We start from the raw sequence: 23,122 nt of genomic DNA, 5'->3' as shown, positions 1-23,122 counted from the left end.
TTAACCAATGTCATAAAACAGCATGTGTGTTACTGTTACATGAGAAACTATCTGTTCTGTAAGCCTTCACCTGAAGTACAATAAAATATTTTAAAAAAAAAAAAAAAAAGCTGGTACTGCTTCTCAAGCAAACACCATTGACAGTATCCATACCCCTTGCTATCTGAACTCTTGCTGCTTATTTACTATAACAACATGCAAATTTTTTTAATTCAAAATTCACCATCTGAATTGAAAATCCACTATAATCATCTGTGAGCACCACTGAAAATGTTTACCTTGTGTCTGAGTCTGGGTGACAAGATGTATAGCACAGCTTTAATTCAACTGTTCTTCCCATAGGATCATGTTGTTTTTAATCCTGTTATGTATTACATATTTGTACCTTCCCCACATTATCACATGAAAACTTTTTTTCTAATAAAATGAAACTTGCTCAACTAAATACTCATCATTGGTCAGAGAAAGAGGAAGAGGAAGAAGAGGAACAATGAATATTCAATGTCAAATTGTTGAAGTAAATTTAGATCATGCAGACAACATGATGATTGCTGTTGCAAGTGACATGAGCAGAAACATCACATCCAGAAATGCAATTACCGATCCAGTCTCATGTTGTCAAGAGCTGTATAAGTGAAAGCAAAGAGAAAGCAAACAGACGTACGTTTTGTGTTTTTTTCATCCCATTGCTTCCTCTGAAGCTTCAATTGATAACTCACAGCCATACACTTCCAGAGTCTCAAGTGACAGGAAAAAACATTGTCCAACAGTTCCTGGGAATTGTTGTTGTTAGGTGCTATCAAGTCGGTTCCAACTCCTAATGACCCTACATACAACAGAATGAAACACTGTCCGGTCCTGCACCATCCTCACAATCATTTCTGTGTTTGAGCCCACTGTTGGCAGCCACTGTGTCAATCCATCTTGTTGAGGGTCCTCCTTTTTTTCTCTGACCCTCTACTTTACCAAGCATGATGTCCTTCTCCAGGGACTGGTCCCTCTTGATAACATGTCCAAAGTATGTGAGATGAAGTCTCGCCATCCTCACTTCCAAGGAGCACTCTGGCTGTATTTCTTCCAAGACAGACTTGTTCATTCTTCTGTCAGTCTATGGTATAGTCAATATTTTTCGCCAACACCATAATCCAAAAGCATCAGTTCTTCTTCGGTCTCCCTTATTCATTGTCCAGCTTTCACATTCATATGAGGCAACTGAAAATACCATGGCTTGGGTCAGGAGCACCTTACTCCTTGAAGTGACATCTTTGCTTTTTAACACTTTAAAGAGGTCTTTTGCAGCAGATTTGCCCAATGCAATACATCGCTTGATTTCCTAACTGCTGCTTCCATGGGCGTGAATTGTGGATCCAAGTTAAACAAAATCCTTGACAACGTCAATCTTTTCTCCATTTATCATGACGTTGCTTATTAGTCCAGTTATGAGGATTTTTGTTTTCTTTATGTTGAGGTGTAATCCATACTAAAGGCTGTAGTCTTTCATCTTCATCGGTAAATGCTTTCAGTCCTCTTCAATTTCAGCAAGCAAGGCTGTGTAACCTGCCTCCTGCCAGTTGTTAATGAGTCTTCCTCCAATCTTGAAGCTGCTGTCTTCTTCATATAGTCCAGCTTCTCAGATTATTTGCTCAATATACAGATTGAATGAGTATGGTGAAAGGGTACAACCCTGACTCACACTTTTCCTGACTTTAAACCACAAAGTATCCCTTTGTTCTGTTTGAACAACTGACTCTTGGTCTATGTTCAGGTTCCTCAAGAGCACAATTAAGTGTTCTGGAATTCCCATTCTTCATAGTGTTATCCATAATTTGTTATGATACACACAGTCAAATGCCTCTGCATAGTCAATAAAACACAGGTGAACATCTTTCTGGTATTCTCTGCTTTCAGCCAAGATCCATCTGCATCAGCAATAATATCCCTGGTTCCACATCCTCTTCTGAATCCGACTTGACTTTCTGGCAGTTCCCTGTTGATGTACTGCTGCAGCCACTTTTGAATGATCTTCAGCAAAATTTTATTTGTGTGTGATATTAATGATATTCTTCAATAATTTCCACATTCTGTTGGATCAAATTTCTTTGGAATGGGAACAAATACGGATCTCTTCCAGACAGTTGGCCAGATAGCTGTCTTCCAAATTTCTTCGCATAGACGAGTGAGCACCTCCAGAGCTGCATCTGTTTGTTGAAACATCTCAGTTGGTATTCTGTCAATTCCTGGAGCCTTGTTTTTCACCAATGCCTCAATGCAGCTTGGACTTCTTCCCTCAGTACCATTGGTTCTTGATCATATGCTACCTCCTGAAATGGTTGAACATCGACCAATTCTTTTTGATACAATGACTGTGTATTCCTTCCACTTGCTTTTGATGCTTCTTGCATCGTTCAATATTTTGCCGATAGAATCCTTCAATATTGCGAATTAAGGCTTGAATTTTTTCTTCTGTTCTTTTGGCTTGAGAAATGCTGACTGTGTTCTTCCCTTTTGGTTTTCTAACTCCAGGTCTTTGCACACTTCATTATAATGTTTTATTTGTCATCTCGAGCTGCCCTTTGAAATCTTCTGTTCAGCTCTTTTACTTCATCATTTCTTCCATTCGCTTTAGCTACTCTGTGTTCAAGAGCAAGTTTCAAAGTCTCATCTGACATCTATTTCGGTCTTTTCTTTCCTGTCTTTTTAATGACCTTTTGCTTCCTCATGTATGATGTCCTTGATGTCATCCCACAACTCCTCTCGTCTTCGGTCACTAGTATTCATTGTGTCAAATTTATTCTTGAGATGGTCTCCAAATTCAGGTGGGATATACTCAAGGTCGTACTTTGGCTCTCCTGAACTTGTTCTAATTTTCTTCAGCTTCAACTTGAACTTGCATATGAGCAATTGATGGTCTGTTCCACAGTCAGCCCCTGGCACTATTCTGACTGTTGATATTGAGCTTCTCCATCGTCTCTTTCCACAGATGTAGTAGATTGATTCCTGTGTTTTCCATCCGGTGAGGTCCAGGTGTATAGTCACTGTTTATGTTGTTGAAAAAAAGATATTTGCAATAAAGAAGTCATTGGTCTTGCAAAATTCCATCATGCAATCTCTGGTGTAGTTTCTATCACAAAGGCCATATTTTCCAACTACCGATCCTTGTTTGTTTCCAACTTTTGCATTCCAACCACCAGTAATTATCAATGCATCTTGACTGCATGTTTGATCAATTTCAGATTGCAGAATTTGGTAAAAATCTTCAGTTTCCTCATCTTTGGCCTTAGTAGTTGGTGGGTAAATTTGAATAATAGTCCTATTAACTAGTCTTCCTTATAGGCATATGTATATCATCCTATCACTGACAGTTTTATACTTCATGATAGATGTTGAAATGTTCTTTTTGATGATGAACTCAAGGCCATTCCTCTTCAATTTGTCATTTCCACCATAGTAGACTATATGATTGTCTGATTCAAAATGGCTAATACCAGTCTACTTCAGCTCACTAATGCCTAGGATATTGATCTTTATAAATTCCATTTCATTTTTGACAACTTTCAATTTTCCTAGAGTCATACTTTGTACATTCCACATTCTGATTATTAATGGATGTTGGCAGCTGTTTCTTCTCATTTTGAGTCATGCCACCTCAGCAAATGAAGATCCTGAAAGCTTAACTCCATCCACATCATTAAGGTTGACTCTACTTTGAGGAGGCAGCTCTTCCCCAGTCGTTTTTTGAGTGCCTTCCAATCTGAGGGTCTCATCTTCTGGCACTATATTAGATAATGTTCCACTGCTATTCATAATGTTTTCACTGGCCAATTTTTTCAAAAGTAGACTACCAGATCCTTCTTCCTAGTCTGTCTTAGTCTGGATACTCCGCTGAAACCTGTCCACCAAGGGTGACCCTGCTGGTATTTGAAATACCGGTGGTAAAGCTTCCAGTATCACAGCAACACACAAGCCACCACAGTACAACTGACAGACAAAATCCCCAGACAGCTAGGGATTTGCTATGGACAAATCTCAGGCACATATTGTTTCACTTAATCCTTCACTAGCTCACTCAAACCCACCAACTCAGTCAGCTTTTTAATCATAAGTGACCTTTCAAAAATTGTCTTTGTTTGCAGATTTTAGTTTGCTAAATGTTAACACGTCTTAAGTTTCTTTAAAACATTTTATTTTATTGTTCATTTACATTTTAATATATATTCATTGTTATGCAGAAGGAAAACTTGGTTTGTATTTGATAGTGTACTCTGCATGCATGGTGTTTTAAATGCTTTATATTATATAGAAATCCTTGGTGGAATGATACATATAATAATCCATACACTGTGCATTAAATATTAAACAGCTATAGGTGTTTAAGAGTGTCTTAGTAATATTTAAGAAACTGGCTGGGAATTTTTTTTTTTTTTTAATATTTTATTGTACTTCAGGTGAAGGCTTACAGAACAGATAGTTTCTCATGTAACAGTAACACACATGCTGTTTTATGACATTGGTTAACAACCCCACAACATTTTAACCCTCTAAATTCTCAACTTTTTTTTTTTTTTTGGTGAAAATACACATAGCCAAAGATACGCCATTTCAAAAATTTTTTTTACATACACATTTAAGTGACATTGACTACGCTCTTCTAATTGTGCTCTTATTCTCACTTAAGATGAAGGCTTACAGGACAAAATAGTCTTGGCTGGGAATTTTTGATAAGGTGGGAATGTTTAATTATTTTTTCCATTTAAAATAGTGGCATGAGCTCCCACCATCTGAAAATTCATCAGCCAACACATTTCCAGGAAAAGACTAGTGTCAGATAAAGAGAGATGTCTGTATTACCAGATGTTCTGCTGTGGTTTCTGCCAGCCCAGATCATCAGTGCTTCCAGTGGTATATAAAGACCAAGGCCACCAATTTTGTTGCTACTTAAACTCTGCTTTGCATCTTTCTCAGATGTGGACCCTTGAAACATCAGACAGCTGGCTAGATAGCTGACCAGTTCTCAAGCCTCCAGCAAGAAATACAGTTAATGTATTTCACTTATCATTTGTCTTTGATGTTACTGGTCAAGTCTTAAGCAACTAATCCTCCTTTGTCCCCAGTCTACACTTCCCAAACACACAGCAACCATCCAAAAACAAAGGGAAGAAAATATATCAAAGAAAATAGAGTAATCAGTGGTCTCCAAACTGCTGATACACTGAATACGGTGGAAACTAACCACTGGATTTGGGAATGGGGAAGACATTGATGACTTCGACAAGAGTTGTTTTGGTAATGGGTGGAGACAAAAGCCTGATTGGAGTGAGTCCAAAAGAAAATGGGAGGAGAGTTTTTGGAAGCAGAGTACAGACAACTCTTTAGAAGACCAGAGAAACTGGATGGTCTTTTTCATCTCTGGATTGGACGGAATGAGTGGGGCCCAGGCTAAGGCTGTGTTCATAGTGGTGGACATTCGGGTAATAGCAGAGAGGAGCTTGGCCAATAAGATCTGGCAGATTTATATGCTCATTTGTGGGGAGGGGTAGAAGATGTATACCTATATGAGGTGTGGGCTCCAGCCTGAAAAGTCACATTTAACAGAAGAAACAAAAGAGATGATTTACAAAACCCAGGGAGAAACTGCATGAGCTGACCTAAACAGTGCTCACACATTTGGATGAGTAAAAGGAATCAGGGTCTGTTCAAACTTGCCATCATTTCCCAGGCCAGGGGGTTGGTACACCTATATGTTCTCCAACCTGGAAAGTGCTTAGTGGCTCATCGACATGGTCATTGCTCACACCGCTGAGGTAAGGCAGCCTCTCTCTGTCCTGGCACTCCCCGAGCCCCCACTCCTCCTGGGCTTCAGCAACCAGCTTTTAGGCTTGGGACCAGTACTTATTATCAGTAATTTATTTTTCATTGCACTTCAGGTGAAGGCCCACAGAACAAATAGCCTCTCACGAAACAGTAGTATACACATTGTTCCATGACATTGGTCAACAACCCCACAACATGTCAACCCTTTCCCTTCTCGACCCCTCCTTTTTTTTTTTTTTTTGGTGAAAACATACATATCCAAAGATACACCATTTCAAAAATCTCTACATGCACACCTCAGCGACATCGACCACGCTCCTCCAATTGTGCTGCCACTTTCACCCCAGATGAAGGTCTACAGAACAAAATAGTTTCTCATTTAACAGTTAGTACACATGTAGCCCTATGACAATGGTCAACAACCTCACAACACATCAACACTATCCTTACTCAACCTTGGGTTCCCTATCACAGCTTTCCTGTCCCCTTCTGCCTTCTGGCTCTTGTCCCTGGACTGCTGTGCCTCATTAGTCCCATTTGGTTTTATGGTGCTGTCCACCACCCGGCTGAACGGTGAACCTCGGAAATGACTTCACCACTGAGTTAAAAGGGTGTCTGGGGCCCATACTCTCAGGGTTTCTCCAGTTTCCTTTAGGCCAGTAAATCTGGTCTTTTTTTTTATGAGTTAGAATTTTGTTCTACATCCCTCCCATCTCTGTCCAGAACCCTCTGTTGTGATCCTGGTCAGAGCAGTCAGTGGTGGTAGCTGGGCACCATCTAGCTGTACTGGACTCAGTCTAGTGGAGGCCTTGGTAGCTGTGGGTTAGTCCCTCGGACTAATCTTTTCCTTGTATCCTGTTCTCTTCATTCTCCCTTGCTCCCGAAGGGATGAGACCAGTGGAGTATTTTAGATGGCCGCTCACAGGCTTTTAAGACCCCAGATGCTACTCACCAAGGTAGAATGTAGAACATTGTCTTTATAAACTGTGTTATGCCAATTGAGCTAGATGTTCCCTGAGACCATGGTCCCCACAGCCCTCCGTCCAGCAATTCAGTCCCTCAGGGAGTTTGGATGTGTCTATGGAGCTTCCATGACCTTTCCTTGTACAGGTTGGTGCTGTTTCCCCTGTATTGTGTACTGTCTCACCCTTCACCCAAGATACCACTTATCTATTGCCTATTTAGTATTTCCCCTCCACCCCTCCCAACCCTGGTAACCAGCAAAGATTGTTACATTTTGTGTGTGAACTTTTTCATGGGTTTTTACAATAGAGGTCTCATACAATATTTGCCCTTTTGTGATTGATATCAGTAATTTATTATCAAGACAAATTAAAATCTCAGAAAAAATATTTTTAAAAGATTAAAATTGAGGTGATTGCTCATAATCTTTTTACTATAAAAAAATTATTTCGATTTTCCATTTTCTCTTCTGAGCTATAAATCTTAGACATATAGATCTTTTAGTGTTGTAAACACAGGATATAACAATTACGCATTACAGTTTTTTAAAAAAACCTAAGTATTATTTTCTAAAAATTTCTGAGTTTACACATTTTATTTATTAATTGTAATGGCTTTATAGTCTCACCTATTGTTTTCTCATAATTGACTTAACTACTCCCAAACTGTCATACATTTAATTCATTTTTAATATTATCATAAATATTATAAATATTGCTGCAATAAAAATCTGTTGTGTATAATTTTTTAAAAATCATTTTTGATTCTTTCTTTGAGATATACATTGCATTAGTGAGGTTACCAGGTCAGAGGATACAAGTGGTTATACTCTAATCCTTGCTCACACTTGGTTTTATAATGAATCATTTTCTCTTGTTTAAAAATTCTAATTTATAGTTATCGAATTACCAAAAAAACCCAAACCCGATGCTGTAGAGTCTGTTCCAACCCATAGCGACCCTATAGGACAGAGTAGAACAACCCCATAGGGTTTCCAAGGAGGGCCTGGTGAATTCGAACTGCTGACCTTTTGGTTAGCAGCCATAGCTCTTAACCACTATGCCACCAGAGTTTCCAGTTATTGAATTAGTGAAGCTAAATATTTTTCCATGTTCACATTTTCTGTCTCGTTGGTGCAAATCACATGTTTATGTCTTTTTCCCCAATTATGCATTTCAGACGTGACAAAACTTTTTATTGAAAAAGATAGTAGCTCTTTTCCTCCATTTTTAATTTTCCAATTATCTTTGTTGCTTGTTACATTTTATTATACAGAAGTTTGAAATGTTATATGATTGCCTTTGTTTCGATTTTTGTAAACTCTTCTATTGTATTCAGTTGTCAGAAAATATCAGTTGTTGGGATAAATGTTTTGTTACTAGCTGCTGTGTTTTTGGAAAATAGCGAATACTTTAGTCCACCTTGAGCTTTTTGAGCATCTATGCTAAAGAGTTGAACTATATACATTTCTCTTCATTGGGACTTTTAATTTTTTGCCAATTCTTCAGAGGAAACTTGGCCAACAAAATGGCTGCTCCCATCTTAAGAGCTGCCTGAGTTCTTGTCCACCAATTTTCATATAAAATCCTCAGATTTCTTAATATTGGCAAATGAAAAAGCATTGTGAGAACCAAAAACAAACAAACCCATTGACATGAAACAGATTCTCCAACTCATGGCGACCCCATGTGTTACAGAGTAGAACTGGTCCATAGGGTTTTCTTGTCTGTAATCTTTACAAAAGCAGATTGCCAGGACTTTCTTTCATAGTGCCACTGGGTGGATTCGAACTGCCAACCTTTAGGTTAGTAGTCGAGTGCAAACTGTCTGTGTCGCCCAGGGACTCCATATTTTGAGAACAGACACCATGTAGAACCAACAACAAAAAATTAACTTTTGCGGGTCAGATTTAGCCTATGAGCTGTCAGATTGTGTCCTCTGATCTACAGAGCTTTATTGCTGCCACAGTGTTCCTTAGGAGCCCTGGTGGTGCAGTGGTTAAGTGCTCGGCTGGTAACCGAAAGGTTGGCCGTTCAAACCCACCAGCCGCTCCAAGGGAGAAAGATGCGGCAGTCTGATTCTGTAAAGATTACAACCTTGAAAATTCTATGGGGCAGTTCCACTCTATCCCACAGGCTCACTATGAGTCAGAATTCTACTTGACAGCAGTGGGTACAGTGTTCCTTCAGTGTATTGGTCATTATGAATCAGCCAATCCCTTTATAAGGTGAAGCATGATTTGCAATTCAGTCGTTTCCCCCACACAATCACCAGCCGCTGGGCAGTACAAAGGGGCAGAGACTAGTTCTGATTCTCAGTCTAGTGACTTATTTTCTATCAATGGCACCCTGTCTTAAAAAATGTCCCAGCCTCTCCCTTTTCAAAGCATCAAAATAGATAAAACACAGTAGCAAGACTATCTACTCTGCATCCTGACAGAGAAAACTAGCATAAGTGAAGGATGAAATTTGTATATTCTTAAATTTCTGAAAGGTTTTTCCTTGAAAATGCTTCTAAAGCATGATAGACTCTGGGTGTACACCAGCTGTGCTGGAGTCACAGTTTTTTCTGTTTCAAAAAGGTACTTGGTGGTCTGGGGATTGTAACATATGGTAGAGAGTAGACACAATCCATTAACATAAGAGTCATTACAATAACATACTGTTACTGATCTCTATAGCCTCAAAGAATATTGGTTGCTATTATCAGTTTAGAGCCCTGGTGGAGCAGTGATTAAGAGTTTGGCTGTTAACCAAAATGTCGGTAGTTTGAATCTGCCAGCCACTCCTTGGAAACCCTGTGGGGCAGCTCTACTTTATCCTATAGGGTCACTATGAGTTGGAATTGACTCGATGGCAACATGTTTGGTTTTTTTTTGTTTACTATCAGTTTAATCTAAATAGTCACCTATTTCTCAAAATGAGATGAAAGTGGAAGAAGATTTAAAACTGTCTTGCCTAATATATCTGGAGTTTTTTTTTTTTTTGCAATGCATATAACCAAAGAGGTGGGGGCTTTGCTTTTATCTTCTGTTTGCTCCTTGACAAAAAAACTTCATCTTTTTAAGCCTCTATTTCCTGTTTTGTGAAAACTGAGGCTTGATTTGATTATAGTACTATCATAAATAATTTCAGGTATATAAATACAGGAACCATAAAAATAGAAAGCAATGCAGTGAGGTGGAAAAAAGCTCAGGGTTTGGGGTCAGAAGGTCTTGTTCAAGTCCTCGCTTTGCCACTTAACCACCTGGTTGACCTTGGTGAAGATTTTAGATTTCTCTACAGCATCATCTGTAAAACTGAGATGATGGCACCCACCTCATAGTATTGTTCTCATGATTAAATGACATAACAAATGTAAGTACCTAGCACATAGTAATTGATCGATAAAAGCTGATTGTACCATCATCCCAAAGAGTTGTACAGAATTAGATTTGTTGGCAACTAGCAATTAATTGAGAGAATAAAACAAAACATTTTAACTTGGAAGTGAATGTGACTCTTCTTCCCAAATATCCATACAATCAGATTTTTCTGGTGCTGAAGCCAGAAGCATCCTTTCAGTTCAAAGTTATTGCCACAAAGCGTTTCATAGCTATATTAGGTAGACTCCAAATGAGCAATTAGCTTGGCACTCCAGAAGTGGAAATACTTTCCCCCTCCTTGTCAAAGATGAGCATGTAATTCAACCTGTCTCAAACCCTTCGTCATAATTTCAAATCATCCATATTTTAGTATGCATATAAATAATGTCTCTCTTTAAGAAGTCCTCTTGGCTAGCATCACACATGCTTACTTTCCTTGTGGAGTCTTATAAAGTTTCCTCCAAAAAGTCAGAATGAGGGACTCTTTTAAACTTTCATCAGTTCTCAAGTCAAGAAGGCTATTGCCCCCTTTGTAAATGAGGTGTGGGGAGGACCCTGACGTTGTTAACATTGTTTCCTCTCTGGGCTGGGACCACACAAATGTCCAACTAGTTTCAGAGTGAGTGTGGCTAAATGCTAACTAGGGGTGCATAAGGAACCTGTTAGGTCTCCTGTCTCCTTTACTCGTTGGTCTTGTAGAAGGAGAGGGAGGAGGAAGGGAAGGGAGTTAGTAAAATTAATCCATTGTGTTCTAGGCACGTTACATTTTTTTTTGAATCATCAAAATAACCCTGTGATGTAGCAATTATTCTCATTTTCATCTGAAGAAAATACACAGGTTAGGTAAGTTGCTCATGCTCACATAGCTAATAAGAAGTGGAGCTGTGATAAAAACCCAGGTGTGTCTACATTACCCTGCAATGGAGTTATGGCTCATATCACTAAGGGGTTGGGAGTGTTTACTGATCTTTAATATGTATTTTAGGAATCTATGGGAAGTAAAGGGACAGGGCTTCATATTCTTTGTTGTTTCTAAGTAATCTGTTATATAAACAGGGTGGTAGGGTGCCTTTGTGGACTCTTTTTCTTTTTTTAAAAAAAAACTAGACTGGTTGCCAGCTTCTTCCAAGTATAAGGATAATAAATCTCCTTGAAACAAATCTTCCTTATCTTGAGAAAAATCACTTCGCTACCTGGGGTAAGTATATTTCATGGTCCTGGTGTTTTGAGAGCCTCAAGCACCTGAAAGGGGTGGGGGGAGTACTCTATTGTGAGAAAGAGTTGGTGGAAAGTGGTAGATGCTGGAACCAGTCCTGGCCGGGCTTTTCTGAAGCCAGTTTGTGTCCTGAGAATTGACAGTATATGAGACACATGAGCCCTCCGATAGCTGGTAGTATCTGGGGTGCAGGCAGTGGTGTACTTACTGGGTGACTGACTCTCCAAGAACAAATGATGTAATACTCCTACCACGGCCATTTCAAGCTACACACGGGATGTCACTGAATGCAGAGTGGGGAGGGATGTGCACACTTTGGCTCTTGCCCAAGGGGAACAGGCTCCAGCACAAACACCCCTGGGTGCAGGCCTATTAGTGCGTGAGGTCTCTGGGCTGAGTAATACACTAGGGAAAAGGCTTCCTGGGATAAGAAAGATCTCAGCTTCCCTGCTAGGCCCCAGATCTGATTTTCAGAAGTTGGTTAACTAGTGCAGACAGCACTCACCTCTGCTGTGGAGACCTGCTGCCCATCTCGGCACCTCTGAGTACCAGGGGCACCTCCTGCTTTGGCGTCTTGGGGAGTGCCCACTGCAGCCTGCATCTTTATTGCCTCTGCACTGTGGGAAGACTGAATGTCCCATTCCTTCCATCCTGGGGTGGGGCTTGAGTGCTGGAGATGAGAGAGCTTTCCTGGAAAATCCCTGCTCTGTTTGACTGAAAGCCCCTTAACTGAACTTAATACTGGGGTGGGCAGCCAACCCTGAAAACCCACCTCCGCTGGAGCTGAGACTTGGGCTGAGTATTTCTTACAGAGTCCTGAGGCCAGTTCCTCTTCAAGAGCTAGTGCAGTGCTACAGGAGGATGCCAAATGGACTCCTACTTCTCAAGACCTTTGAAATGGTCAAGGATTTCTGGATGCATCATGGGGATGGGCTGGGGAAGGGAAAGATGGGCTTTGCTGCCCAGAGAGAGGTGATTAAAAGGTGCCCAGGAAATACAAAGATGCTTAGTTCAATATTGCTGGTACTAGAGCATAAATAAAATTATAGACTATAAGGCAGGAATCCCCGGGTGGGGTAAACAGTTAATGCACTGGGCTGCTAACTGAAAGGCTGGTGGTTCAGTCCACCCAGAGGCACCTTGGAAGAAAGGCCTGCAATCTGCTTCCAGAACTGAAAACCTTATGGAGCACAGCTCTACTCTGATGCACTTAGGGCTGCCATGAGTCAAAATCAACTCAATGGCAACTGGCTTTTTAAAAACATTATAAGGCAAACTATAGAAGTTAACAATACTTTATCGATTTGTCAAAAGACACCTGAACACCACAAGAAAACCTAAATTGTGCAATTTTCTCCCATATATAAAACTGAAAAATAAAAGCAAAGATGTGTGTTTTCATATTTTGAATTTTTTAAGTTCCTTCTCTTTGTAGTTTGATCTCTGAATCAAACCAAAGAAAAAACACGTTTCTTTTTCTTTTTCCACCATTCCCCTTTCATCCTGCTCCCCCACCCCACCCAGCCCCCACCACCCCCAACTCTGAGTGTTAGCCCGAGCATTGAGAGAAGAAGAATTTAATAACACTGAGTCGGTTGTAAGGCTCATGTTAGAAGATGGGCTTTACAAAGAGAAATAACTTCCTAGTAAATCAGAGGATGAATGCTGGGCAGCTTGAGCGAATCTTGAAAGAGACAGAGAAGACAGCAGAAGGGGATGAGTGGTGCAGTGTAAGAAAAGGGTCACACAAGTAGCACCAACTTCTTATGGATCTCCAGGCCTCGGACCACAGCAGAGAACTCCTCGAAGGATATTCTCCCGTCGCCATCCCTGTCCAGGATGATGATAGTTTTGTCTACAAGCTGCTGTAACTGCCAGTCTCGCAGGTTGTTCCCCACCAGCATCTTCAAAACCTGGAAGAGCTCGCCGTTGGAAATGTAGCCGTCTTTATCCATGTCATAGATGCTGAAAGCAAACCTCAATTTCTGCTCCTCGCTTCCTCTGACACTGAACTGGGAGGCCCCCGCGATGAATTCCTTGAAGTCCACTTCGCCATTCCCGTCGGTGTCAAAGATGTCGATGACTCGGTGCAGCAAGGGGTTGTGCCGCAGCTGGGGCAAGGACAGGAACTCCTCTACGCTCAGCGTGCCCGACTTGTCCAAGTCCAGCTTTTTGAAGCTCCTTCCCAGCCTTTTAATTTCATCATGGTCAAAGTGGGAGCACATCTCCGCGGGGTAACTTGTCTCGTTTCCCATAGTCGATCAACGCTGGGCTGCGGGAGTGGGCTCGCAGGGTCGCCCGAGGGAGCACGGCAGTGGGGAGAGCAGGGGCTCGCGCCAGGACGGTTGGGAGGATGGGGGGGGGGACAGAGGGGGCGGAGGGATGGGGGTTAGGGAGAGGAGAAAGGAGGGCAGGAGGGAGCCGGGCTAGGGGCGACGGGAGAGCTGGAAGCTGGGTGTGGGGTGGGGGCGGAGAACGAGGGAAGGGCGGAGCTGGAGCTGGGTGTCCCCAGGACTGGGAGAGGTGGAGGGCGCGCCATCCCTCCTTTCTTCCTTCTTCCAGCCCATTGTAGGTTTCTAACTCTTTGTACTTTGGTCTCTGAATCAAACCAAAGAAAAAACACGTTTTCTTTTTCCACCATGCTCCTGTCATCTCTATCTATAATCTTCATTCCCCTCGTCAATTATTTTATCTTCTCATTTCCTCACTTTTTTTCCCTTAGAAAGTAAACCCCAGGAGGCAGGGGCTGCATTTAGATTATTCAGCACAGTAACCCCAGCACAGTGCCTGGCATACCAAAACCAAAAAATCAACTCGTGGCCACCCCATGTGTTACAGAGCAGAGCAGCGTCATAGGGTTTTCTTGGCTGTAATCTCTACCGACAGTCTCTGGGTGGTGCAAATGGTTGGTAGTTTGAACCCACCCAGAGGTGCCTCCAGAGATAGACTGGATGGTAACTAACAACAGTCTTTATGGAAACAGATCGCCAGGCCTTTCTTCTGCGGTGCTGCTGGGTGAGTTTGAATTGCCAACCTTTAGGTTAGTAGTCTAGGGAAAACCATTTGGGCCACTGACATACAGTTTGTGCTCAATAAATATTGAATGACTGAGTGAACTGCAATCAAGGACTACTTATGCTTTCTTTATAAGCCTATTGTAAGGATTAAGCACATCAAAACTTTGATGATCTTACACAGATACATACATACACACATGTCATGCTGGAACAGTGGTCAGTGACTTTTTTCAGAACTTGGGGTTCAGGGTCTTTGTAAGAGACTACCTAGATATCGCACAGAATTTCTTACATAGCTCTCCTACAGGCACTAACGTATTCCTAAAGAATACACACAACACTGACGTGGGCATCTTTCAAGAAGACACAGGTCTGGAGAGCATGGCCTCTGTCACCATGTTACTTCGAATCCATCATTTCATGCTCAATCCATATTGTCGTTGGACTGGTGCCTGGCAACTCTCCTGGCAGAACACTTTGAGAACAGCCACTATGTACCCAGAGAAGCTTTCTGTATGTGTTGAGAGTGATGGTGGCCCTGGGCTATGTCACATTTTTCCACTTTGCTTCAACTGAATTTGTTCTTTTTTGTTGAAGATTAATTGCACACATTCCCTCATATTTCATTTTCCTTTAGGAGCACATCAGTTCCTCCAAATGCATAAAAAAGTAAATTTGCTTCAAGAACAATTCGGTTCAAAGAGACTTGGGGTGAACCCCAGGCCACTAAAACATCAAACTGAAGGGTGCAAACACTACCTCACTTTTACAAATGTTGGCAAGTTCTCTGTTGTTTAGTTCAGCTAAAAGATAAATCTAAAGGTAACCATGTTGAAACATGGCACAACTCAGCCAACTGGATGGATACCTTATCATTAAGGATAGCCATTTTCATTTTCCTCTATAAACAAATGACAATTCGTTGATTTTCTTTTAAAGCTGATCATGGATATTACAGATATAATCCCTTTCCCCAGCCAGACTGTGATATTTAGCTGGAAAAAAGCTTTGCCTTACTTATTTGCTTGCTTTCCAGCTATTTGGAAAATGAACAGGGTCCAGTTTGGGCATAAACTCTTTGAATTTGGAATGCTAAAGGCTCCACCTAAAACTGCATTGCAAGACCCCTGAAATCCGTGCAGGTTTCCCAATGCCTCCAACTGCTTTGATTTATGTCTTGCTGGATCTCAAAGGCTATTCCAGGCTCTGGGGATTGCAATTCTGGGAAATCAGAAACCTCAGTTCAGCCTGCTACTCTCTTGGCATGCAGAGTGGCTTTGAGTCTTTGGAAGTGCATTATTGTCCCAATCTCATGTCTTCGACCACTGTATAGTCCAGATTCTTGGATGGACAGATGAGTGGTGGCTAATCTGATGAGGTCCCCTTAATTTAGTCAATGAACAAGTCACAGAAATTGAGGTAGTGAAAGGCCTCCACTGGCCCATTCACCTCTGCCAGGTTCACCTTCTTATTTACCAATATATCCCTTCACCTTTGTATAGATAGAATCCGTATCTCACTTGCAGGGACTATACTGAGTTTTACAGACTGTGGGCTGCAACACATTAATGGGTTGTGAAGTTGGTTTAGTGGGTTACGGCCAACATTGGAAAAAGAATAAAATATGATTGAACAGAAAATATCATTAGTAAGAAGTAGTACTCTGGAAGTGCTTGGTGGCACAGTGGTTAAGCTCTAGGCTATAAACCAAAAGGTCTGCTTCCACAAAGAGTACAGCCTTGGAGACCCTATGGGGCAGTTCTACTCTGTCCTATAGGGTGGCTATGGGTCAGAATCAACTTGACGGCAACAGGTTTGGCTTTTGGTTCTATATACATACAACTTTCCATTGCAGGTTGTAGATTTGAAGAATGCTGTAATGACCTCATTGGCTCTTCTGGGCACTCTTCCAGGATCCTCACTAACTTTCTCCTGAGTAACTGCTTGATGCTCATTTAGATGAAAGGAGCCACCAGTGTGGAAACTCTTAGAAAGCTGTATTCCTCTACACAAGCGTATTATTAGGAGACAACAAGGGGTATTGTAGAAAGCATAGGAGTTAAACAAACTGGTTCCAGTCCCAGCTCGGCCCCTTATTAGCTGTGAGCCCTTAGAGAAACCATTACTGTCCCAGTCTAGTGCTTTCACCTGTAAAATGGTGATAACGATAATGCTTGCCTTATCCACTGCACTTATTGTGAGAGTCAGATGAGTTAGTGTACATAGAAATGCTATGTAAGAGGAGAAATCTTATCACAAGAGTTACCTAATTTAATGGTCAAACAGACAATAGTGGAAAGATGGTATTACCTTGCTGAAATAATTCAAGTGTGGAATCAGAACAACTTTACTCCCATGTTGGTGAGAATGTAAAGTTGCCCTGGATTTGGAGTTTTAGTCTATGTGGAATTCAGTTCCCTACTGTTCTACATTTCATAAACTTTGCAGTTCAGCATTATTACAGGAATCAATGCCATTGTTTTGATTTTCTCCAGCCATTATTCTCAGTCATTTCCATGGAAAACATTATTTGTTACTCTTGCCGTTGGCCTTTACTTTGAGTATTTATCACTGTGGAAGGATCTAGACTGTTGTATGTTCTCTGCTGTAACTAAATGAAAAGGGTTGACTGTTTTAGAAGACACCAGGAGACTGATGGCACTTCTATTGCAGCAAGTCATTTTTTTTTTTTCCTCAAGAATTTTCAGGTAAAGAACTATGAGAAGGTCACATGAAAAAAAATAACTGACATTAGAAAAGAAAACCAACAAAAATGGAAGTGAGCCTCATCTTCCAAGTAAGTCAGGAGAGTGGGTTTCTGAGCAATGTCACACAGCCATTCTGGAAGCTTTATAGGTGGTCCTTGACTGTTAGCTGGAGGCTCTCACCTTCCTGTGGTGTTGCTTGTCACCATATTTGACATCTATCTGTACTGAAGTTAGTCATGGTGTAGATTGTGGAAACACACAGGCTGAGTTTAATATCTTTTCTGAGCATCAGATTTATCATCTGTGAAGCAGGGATAATGTCATAAGTTATTGTGGATTTAAATGAGATAACATATGTAGGCATCTAAAATAGCTCAGCACAGAGTAGGTGCTCAATATTTTTTGGTACCTGTTTCCTTTCTTTCTTTTTCCATTTCTTTTATTTGCTTTCTCCAAAGCAGAATTTTGACCTGGCTATATGTGTTTTATGACATACCTTGTTTCAGGTTTATATCCATTTAACAAACAGATATTGAGCATCTGCTATGTACCAGGAGCCCTGGAGGTGCAGTGGTTAAGAGCTCGGCTGCTAACCAAAACGCTGGCAGTTCAAATCCACCAGCTGCTCCTCGGAAATCCTATAGGGCAGCCCTACTCTGTCCTACAGGGTCACTATGAGTGAGAATTGACTAGGCGGCAACAGGTACTATGCACCAGGCCCTGTGCAAGGTAATGAGGCTTACTGGGTGAACAAGACATAGTCCCTTGAGAAATCTACGCTTTAGTGAAGAGTAGGGCTTTAAGAATGTAACACCATTTGGTCATTCTTTTATGTCTATCATGTATATTCAGAAAGGACCAGGAATAATATACTTGGGTTTCTTTTGTAGTTCTTGGATAGTGTTTAATATGAGCTTTGGAATGTATGGTTTTAAATCTTAGTTTTGCTATTTAACAATTCTGTGACCTTGGGCAGAGTTACTTATTTGAGCCTGTGTTTCCTCATCTGTAAAAAAAGAACAATTGCTAACTCATAGCCTTATTTTCAGGATTAAATGAGATAGGACACATAAAGAACTAGGCTCAATGCCTAGGATATAACCAGTTGCTGTCAAGTCAATTCTGACTCATGGCAACCCCATATGTGTCAGAGCATAGCTGTGCTCCATAGTGTTTTTAATGGCTGATTTTTTGGAAGTAGATAGCCAGGGCTTTCTTCAGAAGCACCTCTGGGTGGACTCAAACTGCCAACCTTTTGGTTAGCAGCTGAGTACATTAATCATTTGTACCATCCAAGAACTTTGCCAAGCATATAGTAGGTGCTATAATGGTAGTATTGCCTACTTTACGCTTGTCTGGAAAAATCTCATAGAATGTTTGCAAACACACACATTTACTCAACTATTCATTTGTTTTCTCAACCAATACTTACTATCACCTACTATATTGAATAATACGACTATTATTCAAATTTATGGATTAATCACTAATGCCAAAGATGAACAAATTGAAGATTTTTACCAACTTCTGCAGTTTGAAATTGATCAAACATGCAATCAAGATGCATTGATAATTACTGGTGATTGGAATGCAAAAGTTGGAAACAAAGAAAAAGAATCAGTAGTTGGAAAATATGGCCTTGGTGAAAGAAACTATGCCAGATATGCATGACAGAATTTTGCAAGACCAACGAGCTACTCATTGGAAATACCTTTTCTCAACAATATAAACATCAACTATTACATGTGAACCTTGCCAGATGGAATAGACAAGAATCAAATCTACTACGTCTGTGGAAAGAGACGATGGAGAAGCTCAATATTATCAGTCAGAACAAAGCCAGGGGCCGACTGTGGAACAGACCATCAACTGCACATATGAAAACTCAAGTTAGAGTTGAAGAAAATTAAAATAAGTCCACGAGAGCCAGAGTACAACCTTGAGTATAGCCCACCTGAATTTAGAGATCATCTAAATAATAGATTTGATGCACTGAACACTAATGACTGAAGACAGATGAGTTGTGAGATGACATCAAGGACATCATACATGAAGAAGCAAAAGGTCATTAAAAAAACAGGAAAGAAAGAAAAGACCAAAATGGATGATAAAAGAGATTCTGAAAATGGCTCTTGAGTGTAGAGCAGCTAAAGGAAATGGAAGACATAATGAAGTAAACGAGCTGAATAGAAAATTTCAAAGGATGGCTCGAGAAGACAAAGTAAAATATTAAAATGAAATGTTCAAAGACATGGAGTTAGAGAACCAAAAGGGAAGAAAACACTCAGCATTTTTCACGCTGAAAGAACTGAAGAAAAAATTCAAGCCTTGAGTTGCAATACTGAAGGATTCTATGGGCAAAATATTGAATGACATAAGAAGCATCAAAAGAAGATGGAATATACAGAGTCTCTGTACCAGAAAGAATTGGTTGATATTCAACCATTTCGGGAGGTAGCATATGATCAAGAACTGATGGTATTGAAGGAAGAAGTCCAAGCTGCACTGAAGGCATTGGCGAAAAACAAGGCTCCAGGAATTGATGGAACACCCACTGAGGTGTTTCAACAAATAGATGCAGCTCTAGAGATGCTCACTCATCTATAACTGGAAGAAACTGGAAGGGATCCATATCTGTGCCCATTCCAAAGAAAGGTGATCCAACAGAATGTGGAAATTATTGAACAATATCATTAATATCACATGCAAGTAAAATTTTGCTGAAGATCATTCAAAAACGGTTGTAGCAGTATATCAACAGGTAACTGCCATAAGTTCAAGACAGATTCAGAAGAGGACATGGAGTGAGGGATATTGCTAATGTCAGATGAATCTTGGCTGAAAGCAGAGAATGTCAGAAAGATGTTTACCTGTGTTTTACTGACTATGCAAGGACATTCGACTGTGTGGATCATAACAAATTATAGATAGCATTGAGAAAAATGGGAATTCCAGAACACTTAATTGTACTCATGTGGAACCTGTACAGAGACCAAGAGGCAGTTGCTCGAACAGAACAAGGGGATACTACGTGGTTTAAAATCAGGAAAAGTGTGTGTCAGGGTTGTATCCTTTCACCATACTTCTTCAAACTGTATGATGAGCAAATAATCTGAGAAGCTGGACTATATGAAGAAGAACGTGGCATTAGGATTGGAGGAAGACTCATTAACAACCTGTGATATGCATATGACACAACCTTGCTTGCTTTAAGCAAAGAGGACTTGAAGCACTTACTGATGAAGATCAAAGACTAGAGCCTTCAGTATGAATTATACCTCAGCATAAAGAAAACAAAAATACAACTGGACCAATAAACATTATGATAAATGGAGAAAAGATTGATGTTGTCAAGGATTTCATTTTACTTGGATCCACAATCAACACCCATGAAAGCAGCACTCAAGAAATCAAACGATGTATTGCATTGGACAAATCTGCTGCAAAAGACCTCTTTAAGGTATTGAAAAGCAAAGCACTTTGAGGACTAAGGTATGCCTGACCCAAGCTGTGATATTTTGAATCACCTCATATGCATGTGAAAGCTGGACGATGAATAAGGAAAACCAAAGAATTGGTGCCTTTGAATTATGGTCTTAGTGAAGAGTATTGAACGTACCATGGACTGCCAGAAGAACGAACAAATCTATCTTGGAAGACGTATAGCCAGAATGCTCCTTAGAAGCAAGGTGGCAATACTTCGTCTCACATGCTTTGGACATGTTATCAGGAAGGATCAGTCCATGGAGAAGGGCATCAGGCTTGGTAAAGTAGAGGTGAAAAAGAGGAAGACCCTCAAGGAGATGGATTGACACAGTGACTGCACCAATGTGCTCATACATAACAATGATTGTGAGGACGGCACAAGACCGGACAGTGTTTTGTTCTGTTGTACATAGGGTCACTATGAGTCAGAACCAACTTGATGGCACCTAAAAACAACAGCATATCAGAAGGATACAACAGTGATTTAAAGCAGATCTTTCTCTGCTACCCCTGTCCCTGTGGAGCTTACAGTCTTGTAGGGAAGATAGACATTAACCAAATTATCATGTCCACAAGAATAAGGGAGCATCTGCCATGATTATTACAGATGAAAGGTATGTGGAGCCAGGACAGTTTAACAGGAATTTGAGCATAACAGGAATTTGACCTAGTCAGAGAGGTCAGTGAGGCCTTTATTGAGGAAGTGATGATTGCACTGAAATTTCAAGGAGAAGAAGTTAACTGAAAAATCTGGGGAAGGATGAGTGTTACAAGCAGAAAGAACTCCATGTGCAAAGGCACGGTGATCAGAGGAGCACATCAAGTACGAGGAACTTAAAGAAGGCTGGTGTGGCTGCAGCAGGGGAAGAAAGGAGAGCATGTATTAATGATGTGGAGAGATGGTTTGACCATGTCCCAGACACTGAAGAAAGGGCATCATTTATCTAGTAATTCCTCACAGGGCATCATTTATTCAATCATGTTTGTCTTAGTCATCTAGTGCTGCTCTAACAGAAGTACCACAAAAAAGAGAAGTTTATTCTCTCATAGTCCAGTAGGCTGCAAGTCAAAATTCAGGGCATCAGCTCCAGGAGAAGGCTTTCTCTCTGTCAGCTCTGGAGAAAGGTCCTTGTGATGCATCAGTCTTTCCCTGGTCTGAGAGTTTCTCTGTGCAGGAACCTCAGGTCCAAAGGACGCGCTCTGCTCCCAGCACTGCTTTCTTGGTGGTATGAGGTTCCCGTGTTTCTCTGCTTGCTTCTCTCTTTTATATCTCAAAAGAGATTGCATTAAGACACTAATCTTGTCGACCTCATCAGTATAACCTCATCACAGTGATAGAATTTACAACACATGAGATCACATATAATCTCATCATAGTGGTAGAGTTTACAACACATAAGGAAATCACATCAGATAACCCAATCATACAATACTGGGAATCATGACCTAGCCAAGACGCTACACACATTTTTTGGGGGACACAATTCAATCCATGACAATGTTTGACACATAAAACATTGGGGCATTCTGAGATAGTCTGTTCTCAGAGAACTTACCAACTGCTGAGCAAGCTGGGACATCAGAGAGTTATGATTAATTACAACACAAGATGGAAAATGAAAGGTGTCATCAGAGCTATAAAGGCAAAAAGCTATAAGAATTCAGAGAACTGAGAAACTATTTCTTGCTGGGTACAAATGGAGGAAGACTTTTTTGGAAGAAGTGTTGTTTAATCCTGATGGACATAAGGGGAAAAATTACCACGATCATAGAGGTGGGAAAGGGGGTAGGTGTGGAACTCAGGAAGTGGGTTATTGTGGCTGAGGTGCTTGAGCAAAGGATTAGAAGGTGAACTAGAAGGGCAAGTGGAATCGCATCGAAAAGGGTTTTGAATGTTTGGCTAAGATACAGATAGTCCCTGACTTAGCATATATGCAAGTTACCACAAATTGCACTTATGACCCTCTGTTTTTTTTTTTTGGTACATCTTATCGTTAGTAATACGTACTATATACAATGTTAAAACATATCTCTAAGTTTATATGTAATGTTGGGCAAATAAAGATCGGATTTATAAAGATACTACTAATAAAAGGGAATAATAATGAAAACTTAAACACAAAACATGAGGTATTTGACTTATGTCAGAACCAACTTAAGACGGAGTAGTTGGAATGAAACCCTGTCCTATAAGTCGGGGGCTACTTGTATTTGGTTTCTATTTGGTAGAGGAAGTGCAGGTTTTAATCCGCAGAGCAACATAATAAGAATTATGTTTTGTAAAGAGTAATCTGGCATAGTGAAGGATGGACTGAACGGGGGAGAGACTGGCAGCTGGGAGACTGACGTTTATGCATGCTTACTGGAAAATGAGGGCATGAGGTAGGATGAAGGGACCCTAGAGGGGAAAATTTAGACCTGAAGTCTTATTGGGTAGAAGGCTAGAGGGAGGAGGCAAAGGTGAGGCTCCCAATGTGATTTCACTGGCCTCCCTGGATGGTCAGCCCTGTGCTGAGATGTTGCAGGAAGCCTCCCAGACTGTGTGATGAGAGGGGTA

The 23,122-nt window shown here is 40.7% G+C and overlaps 2 protein-coding genes across 2 annotated transcripts in view; both read right to left on the bottom strand.

Moving 5' to 3' along the window:
* The window catches only part of GRIN3A (glutamate ionotropic receptor NMDA type subunit 3A), a 195,724-nt gene that overhangs the window by 17,841 nt on the left and 154,761 nt on the right, over positions 1-23,122 (bottom strand). The gene's annotated exons all lie outside the window — the stretch shown is intronic.
* Positions 13,097-13,609, bottom strand: PPP3R2 (protein phosphatase 3 regulatory subunit B, beta). Its single transcript, XM_004372209.1, has one exon. It carries the CDS (start codon positions 13,607-13,609, stop codon positions 13,097-13,099), a length of 513 nt encoding a protein of 170 aa, XP_004372266.1.

Source organism: Trichechus manatus, unplaced genomic scaffold (genome assembly GCF_000243295.1).
Source record: "Trichechus manatus latirostris isolate Lorelei unplaced genomic scaffold, TriManLat1.0 scaffold00016, whole genome shotgun sequence".
Taxonomy (NCBI): domain Eukaryota; kingdom Metazoa; phylum Chordata; class Mammalia; order Sirenia; family Trichechidae; genus Trichechus; species Trichechus manatus.
This window is presented reverse-complemented; position numbering and strand designations above follow the sequence as displayed.